Source organism: Oncorhynchus keta, chromosome 32 (assembly GCF_023373465.1).
Source record: "Oncorhynchus keta strain PuntledgeMale-10-30-2019 chromosome 32, Oket_V2, whole genome shotgun sequence".
In the NCBI taxonomy this organism is placed as follows: Eukaryota; Metazoa; Chordata; class Actinopteri; order Salmoniformes; family Salmonidae; genus Oncorhynchus; species Oncorhynchus keta.
The window spans coordinates 12,198,930-12,209,468 of NC_068452.1; the positions used below are offsets into that span (position 1 = coordinate 12,198,930).

Here is a 10,539-nt window from a genome sequence, read left to right on the forward strand (position 1 = left end):
ATATATATCTACAGTATTTACATTTACATTTAAGTCATTTAGCAGACGCTCTTATCCAGAGCGACTTACAAATTGGTGCATTCACCTTATGACATCCAGTGGAACATCCACTTTACAATAGTGCATCTAAATCTTTTAAGGGGGGTGAGAAGGATTACTTATCCTATCCTAGGTATTCCTTAAAGAGGTGGGGTTTCAGGTGTCTCCGGAAGGTGGTATTATACACCTTTAATACCTTTAAAGGTATTATATACCTTTAATACAGTATGTATTGTTACACCATGTAGGAGCAGTATAGACCTACAGTAGCTAGCTACTTATTTATATTTAGTTTGACTTAATGAAACTGCCTTAAATGTGCTGTAGTCAATATTGTTTTATTCGCACGAATCAATCAACACATTCAACTTTTTTGTATGTCTCAATATAATAGTATTATTTAATTAAACCAATTAAAAAAATAATCTTTGTCTATAAATAAAATATGATCCTCGACTGCGTTTCCCCTCCAGTCAGCAGACGGCAAGGTGTGTCTTTCGGGCGACGCTGCCAGCGTGACGTATAATCTAGTGGACGGTTTTTTAGAAACAGCTCGTCAACCACCTCGGTAGTTTGCTAGCCAACATCGCCGAAATATTCAAGCTATTTATACGTTTTCGGTGTATATTAGCTACTGTTTTTTAGGCACACTTCTGTCGTATCTACTTGTTAACCTATTTAATTTAATATTACGTTATATTTTATTAGTCATCTATAGTAGCTGGCTGGTTTAGTTAGCACTAGCCTAGTCGCTATTGATAGCTAGCTAACATCCCCGACCATGAGCTCCCTAAACTACTCCCCTCCTGTTAAGGAAGAGGGGAAATGCTGGTCGGAGAAAGAGGGTCTTTGGCTGAACATTGTCGTGAAAGAGGAGGAGGAAGAGGAGGGTGTCACAGTAAAACAAGTAGAGGGTGAGGCTGTTACAGTGGAAGAAGAAGAGAAATACGTTTCAGTGAAAGAAGAGGAAGATGCTGTTTTTGGAGTGAAGAAGGATGGGGAGATTACTGTCACATTGAAAGATGAAGAGGTCGAGATAGGAGATCTGATTCACCCCAGTAAGTACCGCCTTAAATTGTTTTTTAACTTTGGATATTCGGAGTTGGCTCGTCAATACCTCTTCAACGGAGTGCCCTGGGATGATTACATATATGTCTAGAATCAGACGATGTAGAGAGCAAGCTACCCCTAACATATATATTTGAGAAGGGTCTATCTGCTGACAGCAGACTGGGGGGCACGGCAAGAAGTGATTTTCGTGTAGTGATGTTTTACTACACACCGAGCCCCCCAATAGTGCCATGTGAGAGTTGGGTTGACTACACCAACGATTATGGATATACTGACAAGATGTCCCTCCTCCCTAACAAGCGGAGTCGTTGTCCACAAACGGCACTGCGGGTTGTCTAGCTCCCGCTTATCCTTTATTTGGATTGGTGGATACATCTTATTATTGTAAACTATTGTTTATATTCTATGAGGGTTGTTGACGTCCACCGCCTGTATTCAATGGAGAGAGATGCTAAGCTACTATCATGACTATGCATAGCGATCTGGAGACAACTCCTGTAGTGTTTTTATCAAAGTTGACGGTATGTCACGTGTCCACGTAACAACTTAATCATTACGAAGCTTCTGTTAGATCAAGTAAACCTCACGTAGCAAATAAGCCATTAATTTGGTTGTTGATCAAATTCAACATTTTCCACGTTGGGTTGATAATTGTTTGCACTTGGATACAACCTACTGGCATGTCCTAGAAAGCTACAGTTGTTAAATTCCTGGATTTTAAATGAGTATTTTCCATAATAATGGTAATTTGTGTCTTCCTATCCACATGTGGGATCCCTCTCCTTTGTTGTCCTCTCCACACCAATAACAGACTACTACTGTGATACTGCCTGGATTCGATCCAGGGACTGTAGTGACACCTCTTGCACTGAGATGCAGTGGCTTAGACCGCTGTGTCCGTGTGTGTGCGTTAACTATTTAACAGTACAAGAATGCTTCAAAGGCAGCAAAGCATTTTATATCGGTTTCGTTTTTTGGTCATGGATAATATAATATAAAAATGTAATATCGGTGCATCCCATTATTCTAAAATTGATTATATTATACTTTTTCCCCTCATCAATCTACACACAATACCCCATAATGCCATCACAATACCCCATAATGCCAAAGCAAAAACAGGTTTTAGATTTTTTGCAAATGTATTAAAATGATTCCCCATGATAACTAGTCTTAATGTAAGATGTACGATCCCAGGATAACTAGTCTCAGAGTAATGTAAGTCTCAGATAGTTTTAACCCATTACAGTCTAAGCCCTGTCTGAGGGGGAGGTTCTTCTAAGCTATATGGAATTGTTTAAACAACATGAAGGGCTTCCCCTGTATTGTACTGTTTTAAGAAGTTTCTACCAAGGATCATTTTGCTATTTGATTTTGAACTGTAAGACCCATGGAATTATCAACAAAAAAGATTTGTCCATACTTCTATAACTCAGTAAAAGGCACCTGACAGCCCTCTTGGAGTTTGCCAAAAAGGCACCTAAAGGACTTTCAGACAAACAAGATTCTCTGGTCTGATGAAACCAAGATTGAACTCTTTGGCCTGAATGCCTTTTGGCAACCTCCAAGCTGGCTATCATGTGCCTTTTACTGTGGAGTGGATTCCGTCTGCCTACTCTTCCATAAAGACCTGATCGGTGGAGTGCTGCAGAGATGGTTGTCCTTCCGGAAGGTTCTCCCATCTCCACAGAGGAAATCTGTAGCTCTGTCAGAGTGACCATCAGGTTCTTGTTCCCTTCCCCGATGAAGGCCCTTCTCCACCGATTGCTCAGTTCTGCTGGACGGCCAGCTCTTGGAAGAGTTTTGGTGGCTCCAAACATCTTCCATTTAAGAATGATGGAGGCCACTGTGTTCTTAGGGACCTTCAATGCTGCAGATTTGTTTTTGTTTTTTCGTAACCCTTCCCCAGATCTGTGCCTCGACACAATCTTGTCTCAGAGCTCTAAGGACAATTCCTTCGACCTCATTGCTTGGTTTTTGCTCTGACACCTGTGGGACCTTATATAGACACGTGTGTGCCTTTCCAAATCATGTCCAATCAATTGAATTTACCACAGGTGGACTCCAAACATGTTGTAGATACATCTCAAGGATGATTAATGAAACAAGATGCACCTGACAGCAATTTTGAGTCTCATAGCAAAGGGTTTGAATACTTTTGTAAATAAGGTATTTCTGTTGTTTTTTAACCTATTTTCACTTTGTCATTATGGTCTATTAATGACACCCCTCTGACACAAGATAGCCATCAGAAAAAGCTCCTTAGCTTACTCCTCCCACTGCTGCTTGCCTTCGTAGATTCTGATGTTATGCCTCTAAAGTTTCTGGTAATAAACTACACCAGCAGTCGTTATGCTCCCATAGTTTCTGGTAATAGGCTACACCAGCAGTCGTTATGCTCCCATAGTTTCTGGTAATAGGCTAGACCAGCAGTCGGTATGCTCCCATAGTTTCTGGTAATAGGCTAGACCAGCAGTCGGTATGCTCCTTAGTTTCTGGTAATAGGCTACACCAGCAGTCATTATGCTCCTATAGTTTCTGGTAATAGGCACACAGCCGTTATGCTCCCATAGTTTCTGGTATGCTCCAGCAGTATGTTCCTTAGTTTCTGGTAATGGACTACACCAGCAGTCAGCAACCTGACAGCCGACACCTACAGCTGTAGACTATTTGTGAAAGGGATAAGAAGTAATCAGGTATTTTGACATTTCCACTGGATCAGCGTATTACGTTTTTCCCTTTCGTGCCGAGTGGTTATTGAAAGTGCGAGAGCTGGAAATAATTTTCAAATACTTTGAGGAACTATTCTCATTTGCAATTGATTTTGATTAGACTTTGTTTACTTGCTGTTTCAGGTGAATAAAACATTACTTTGAGAAGCTCCAGAACTCATTAGTGGTGGTGCGTTAAGACAATCAGAAATACTATCAGACATCCCCAAATGGGCACATTTATAGGCCTACATTTGCATGCAGGCCAGGTAGACTAGTCCTACTACTATATGCGTAATTAGGTGTGCGTCCTTACTCAACATTGACAGGAGTGTTTCAAACAAAACACAATTAATAAATTGACGCATCTTGCGGGGTCAGGTCTGGGTGGTCTGCCAGGGGCCGTTTCATTTAGTATCCGTTTGGGTCGGCATGGGGAATGATTTTATTTTCCCATAGTATGTATTACCGAAGTTGACCGACTGAAAGGGAGTGTAACTTTATGACTGGATTCGGGATAAACTTTGAACATTGAGATATTAAAGACATGATAGGTCAGACGCAGAGTATATAAAGGAGTGAGCTCTGTAGAAAGACAGAGTGGCTGTGGAATGTGCTGGGTAGACGGGAGGAGATCACAGGATTGGTTTAGGGGAAGAGGATGGACATCTGTGGATTAGGCGAAGGAGGGTTTGAGGTCAGGTCAGATCCCCTGAAGGGAGTAATAGGGGTTTAGTATCCTGTAACACTATAATTACTCTTCCCTGAAGGAGGGAAACGAGGTGCAACACCTGTTTGGCCCCGCCCCTTCCTGGGTCGGTGAAGAGCCGTATTACATTAAAGGAATAAACCCGAGCGAGGCGTGAATTTAATCGTATGTTGTACCTAGTTTCCCTCCTTCAGTGAACAGTAGTTATAGTCATAACGTTATGCTTGTCATATGATGAACTTCAACTTAAATACGGATCTTGCCGTTGGACAGTTTTTGTATTCTGAAATGCACTTAAACTATGTATCATTTAGTGGCTCCTTATGTTACGCCGGGAAAACAGTTTGTGGGCACATAAATACTAAATAATTTCAGTGTTTGCTAAATCCAATGTTTTTTAACAGAGTCAATCCAAGATGGCGTAGCAGTAAGACTTGTTTGTTGTTGTAAATGTTTTTTTTTTTGGTAATTTCTTGTATATATTGCAAAATATTTAAATCTCTTTTTCCATGTTTAAATTAAATATACCTTCCGGCAACCCGCCTCACCCAATGTGATACGGATCTGCAATTTTCCGACCTCATAGCTAGAACCTCCAACAGAAGCTAGCCATCAGAAGCTAACCAGCTAATTAGCTACTAGCTATGTAGTCATCGTTAGCCACTGCTAGCGGCCTTTACATGTTTAGCTCAGACACCAGCCTCTTTTAGCCTGGATAATACCTGCCAGTCTGCACAGCGCGATATGACCCTATGATCACTTGGTTACATAGCTGATGCCTGCTGGACTGTTCATTCATCACGGTACTCCATTTAGTTTATTTTGTTTATCTGTCGGCCCCAGCCTCAAACTCAGGCCCTGTGTGTAGTTAACTGACCCTCTCTGCCCATTCATTGCCATTTTACCTGTTGTTGTCTTAGCTGATTAACTGCTGTTTTACCCGTTGTTGTCTTAGCTATCTCTCCCAATCAACACCTGTGATTGCTTTATGCCTCTCTAATGTCAATATGCCTTGTATACTGTTGTTTAGGGTAGTTATCATTGTTTTATTTTACTGCGGAGCCCCTAGTTCCACACATCATGCCTCAGAGAACTCTTTTGTACCGCTTCCCACACATGCGGTGACCTCGCCTAGCATAACTAGTGCCTCCAGAGATGCAGCCTCTCTTATCGTCACTCAATGCCTAGGTTTACCTCCACTGTACCCGCACCCTACCATACCTCTGACTGTACATTAGGCCTTGAATCTATCCTACCACGCCCAGAAATCTGCTCCTTTTATTCTCTGTTCCCAACGCACTAGACAACAAGTTCTGATAGCCTTTAGCCGTACCCTCATCCTACTCCTCTGTTCCTCTGGTGATGTAGAGGTTAACCCAGGCCCTGTGTGTCCCCAGGCTCTCTCCTTTGTTGACTTCTGTAACCGTAAAAGCCTTGGTTTCATGCATGTTAACATTAGAAGCAGCTGCCCACTGCACTGAGGCTAGGAAACACTCACCACCGATAACTCCATGATAATGGAGAATTTCAATAAGCATTTCTATACGGCTGGCCATGCTTTCCTCCTGGCTACCCCAACCCCGGGCAACAGCTCCACACCCCCTGCAGCTACTTGCCCAAACCTCCCCAGCTTCTCCTTCACCCAAATCCAGATAGCTTATGTTCTGAAAGAGTTGCAAAACCTGGACCCGTACAAATCAGCTGGGCTAGACAATCTGGACCCTCTCTTTCTAAAATTATCTGCCGCCATTGTGGCAACCCCTATTACTAGTCTGTTCAACCTCCCTTTCTTATCGTCCGAGATTCCTAAAGATTGGAACACTTCAGCGATCATGACCCTCTTCAAAGGGGGTGACACTCTAGACCCAAACGGTTACAGACCTATATCCATCCTGCACTGCCTTTCTAAAGTCTTCAAAAGCCAAGTCAACAAACAGATCACTGACCATTTTGAATCCCACCGTACCTTCTCCGCTGTGCAATCCTGTTTCCGAGCTGGTCAAGGGTACACCTCAGCCACGCTCAAGGTCATAAATGATATTATAACCGCCATTGATAAGAGACAATACTGTGTCGCCGTCTACTCTGTCAATCGCCGTATTCTTATCGGCAGACTCAACAGCCTTGGTTTCTCAAATGACTGACTCATCTGGTTCACCAACTACTTCTCAGACAGAGTTCAGTGTGTCAAATCGGAGGGCTTGTTGTACGGACCTCTGGCAGTCTCTATGGGGGTACCACAGGGTTAAATTCTCGGGGCGACTCTTTTCTCTGTATATACCAACAATGTTGCTCTTGCTGCGGGTGATTCCTTGATCCACCTTTACGCTGACGACACCATTCTGTATACATCTGGCCCTTCTTTGGACACTTAACTTCTTGGTGACAGGGGGGCAGCATTGAGTAGCTTGGATGAATAAGGTGCCCAGAGTAAACTGCCTGCTACTCTGTCCCAGATGCTAATATATGGATATTATTATTAGTATTGGATAGAAAACACTCAGAAATTTCTAAAACTGTTAGAATGATGTCTGTGAGTATAACAGAACTCATATGGCAGGCAAAAACCTGAGACAAATCCAACCAGGAAGTGGGAAATCTGAGGTTTGTAGTTCGGCACTCACGCTGCCGAACATACCCTCGCAAAACTGACTATCCTACCGATCCTTGACTTCAGTGATGTCATTTTCAAAATAGCCTCCACAACTCTACACAGCAAACTGGATGCAGTCTAATCACAGTGCCATCCGTTTTGTCACCAAAGCTTCATATACCACTGCTCTCGTCGGCTGGCCCTCGCTACATATTAGTCTCCAAACCCACTCGCTCCAGGTCATCAAAAAGTCTTTGCTAGGCCGCCTTAACTCAGCTCACTGGTCACCATAGCAACACCCACCCATAGCACGTGCTCCAGGAAGTATATCTCACTGGTCACACCCAAAGCCAACACCTACTTTGGCCGCCTTTCCTTCCAGTTTTCTGCTGCCAATGACTGGAACGAATTGCAAAAATCACTGAAGCTGGAGACTCTCCCTCACTAACTTTAAGCATCAGCTATCTGAGCAGCTTACCGATCGCTGCAGCTGTACACAGCCCATCTGTAAATAGCCCATCCAACACCCAAATGTATACTGTCATTCACGCGGTTCTTCAATAATTACACATAATTCTTAATACTGTAGCAAAGATTATATTAAGCAGGACATTCAAACGAGCCTCACAATTATAATCCAAAGTAGTGTGAAATGTACTCATAAGCAACCTGGAAATGGAGGTTACTCCCCTGCGTTTTCCCCCATTCACATTCAGAATACATTGTGAAAAACTATCATCTTTGCTCACCATTTTTGCTCCTGGCAGATATACTACATCCAGAACTATCGGTTTCCTCATTAGCAGGGAGGTGTTTCTGCAATTACCTTGTGTGCTCATCGCCCTCGTCCTGCAATTTTATTAACCACAGAAAGGTGCCTATATTGGAGACCAAAAGTTGCCTGGCACACTGCTTAGGATTTCAACAACATGAATAACTTATTTCTAGTCTACAATCATCAATGTTACTACTAATTGGAAAACAAGACAAAATGTGACTTCTTGCTCATTTTAAGACAATTGTTGTCTTTAAGATAATAATTTTAACATTCATTACAGACGTCAATTGTTGTACAACATCCTGACTACGCTGTTGGCATCAACTCTGACTTTGTTATTCACACAGGAGAGAGACAGGACTATCGTGGATCCTCTGGGGAGCCTCAACAACCTCATGATGCCGATAAGGTGGAGAAGAGTCTCTCTAGATCAGAACACCTCAAGAAACACCTGCAGAGACCCACAGGGAGGAGAATTCACTGCTGCTCTGACTGTGGGAAGAGATTCACCTCCTCATCAGGCATTAAAATTCATCAGAGAACACACACAGGAGAGAAATCTTATAGCTGTGGTCAATGTGGGAAGAGTTTTAGACAATCTGGAAGTCTGACAGTGCACCAGAGAATACACACAGGAGAGAAACCTTATAGTTGTGATCAATGTGGGAAGAGTTTTACTACATCTGGCTCTCTGACTCTACACAAGAGAACACACACAGGAGAGAGACCTTATAGCTGTGGTCAATGTGGGAAGAGTTTTGTTAAATCTAGCAAGTTAACTCAACACCAGAGAACACACACAGGAGAGAAACCTTATAGCTGTGATCAATGTGGGAAGAGTTTTACAACATCTGGCTATCTGACTCTACATCAGAGAATACACACAGGAGAGAAACCGTATATATGTGATCAATGTGGGAAGAGTTTTGTTCGATCTGACCAGCTGACATTACACCAGAGAACACACACAGGAGAGAAACCTTACAGCTGTGGTCAATGTGGGAAGAGTTTTGTTACATCTAGCTCTCTGACATTACACCAGAGAACACACACAGGAGAGAAATCTTGTCGCTGTGATCAATGTGGGAAAAGTTTTGTTACATCTAGCTCTCTGACATTACACCAGAGAACACACACAGGAGAGAAATCTTATAGCTGTGATCAATGTGGGAAGAATTTTACTACATCTGGCTATCTGACTCTACATCAGAGAATACACACAGGAGAGAAACCCTATATCTGTGATCAATGTGGGAAGAGTTTTGTTACATCCAGCTGTCTGACATTACACCAGAGAACACACACAGGAGAGAAACCTTATAGCTGTGGTCAATGTGGAAAGAGCTTTAGTAATTCTGGTGATCTGACAGTGCACCAGAGAATACACACAGGAGAGAAACCTTATTGCTGTGATCAATGTGGGAAGAGATGTACTACATCTGGCTCTCTGACTCTACACAAGAGAACACACACAGGAGAGAAACCTTATAGCTGTGGTCAATGTGGGAAGAGTTTTGTTTCATCTAGCAAGCTGACTCAACACCAGAGAACACACACAGGAGAGAAACCATATAGCTGTGATCAATGTGGGAAGAGTTTTGGTCAATCTGGCAGTCTGACTCAACACCAGAGAACACACACATGAGAGAAATCTTATAGCTGTGATCAATGTGGGAAGAGTTTTGGTCAGTCTAAGAGAACACACATAGTAGAGAAACCTCTTAGCTGTGACCAGAAATAATCTGATAAAAGATCTCTGATCAAATATCAGAAAATACTTACATGGAGTTGTTTCATGATATCAATGAATTAATGTCACAATGTAGAATGTTTTAACATTGCAGTAGGAGTATTTTAATGTCACAATGTAGAACCCAAAACGCTATTTCACCAGGAGAGTGAAATCCAGCTGGCCTTTGATGTGGAGAACAGCCATGCCCTCCAGGACATGGGACTTGTTCTGCAGGGCTGATTTTTATTTTCCCTGAAATTTCTCAAAAATGTCAGAAAAACACTTACGCTCTTAAGTTACTGTGTTTTGGAACATTGCAGGGCCGGTCATAAAGATGGCAAACTTCCTTAACTAAGTGAATATGATATACACACTAAAGCTGAAAAATCTGCATTTCAGTCAACAATATTGTTAGTTTACCTATGATACAGTTTTAATTTGCTGTATTTACTGTACATCATTATTTAAAAAATGTTTAAATGTCATTAAAAGCACTATACAAAGTAAATGTATTATTTGTTATGGTCTGACATGTCTGCAGAAATGTTGCAATTTTGTCATGTTTTGTTTGGTCAATTGCTTTGTAAATATCAATTCACATTTGTGGTGCCACTAAATAAACTATTTAAGTCGATATTGTTATAATGGAGGGAGGGTGGACAGGGAGTAAAAAAATAACCCTGAAAAAGGTTCTTTGAGGAACCATTTTAATGGGTTCCCGCACAGTTTCAACGTGAAGAACCCCTAAAGGATACACCATGAACCTTTTCTTTTTAGAGTCACCTTGTCCAAGAGACATTTACATAGTTATACACAGCCCAATTTGGGATGACTATATTGGGGCGAAATGGCAGCCACAACAGACAGACCTGATATCGCCCATATTTCGACGTCACGGGCTGACAT

General features: G+C 42.1%; 1 protein-coding gene across 2 annotated transcripts; it reads left to right on the forward strand.

Annotated features, from left to right (window-relative positions):
• The first annotated feature begins 517 nt into the window (after positions 1 to 517).
• On the forward strand, positions 518 to 9,843 carry LOC118365127 (zinc finger protein ZFP2-like). 2 transcript variants are annotated; one of them, XM_052490215.1, is made up of 3 exons: positions 518 to 1,097; positions 8,249 to 9,450; positions 9,537 to 9,843. In XM_052490215.1, exons 1-3 carry the CDS (start codon positions 821 to 823, stop codon positions 9,558 to 9,560), a joined length of 1,503 nt encoding a protein of 500 aa, XP_052346175.1. In that variant the 5' UTR covers positions 518 to 820; the 3' UTR covers positions 9,561 to 9,843. The 2 variants fall into 2 exon arrangements, with proteins under 2 accessions (XP_052346175.1, XP_052346174.1); XM_052490214.1 differs by having other exon boundaries at positions 8,249 to 9,843.
• The last annotated feature ends 696 nt before the right edge of the window (positions 9,844 to 10,539 follow it).

Excerpts from the sequence above, each read along its gene's own strand:
- LOC118365127 (XM_052490214.1), top strand. The coding sequence starts at position 821 with ATGAGCTCCCTAAACTACTCCCCTCCTGTTAAGGAAGAGGGGAAATGC. Across the intron at positions 1,098-8,248 it reads AGGAGATCTGATTCACCCCA|GAGAGAGACAGGACTATCGT; the intron begins GTAAGTACCGCC and ends TTATTCACACAG.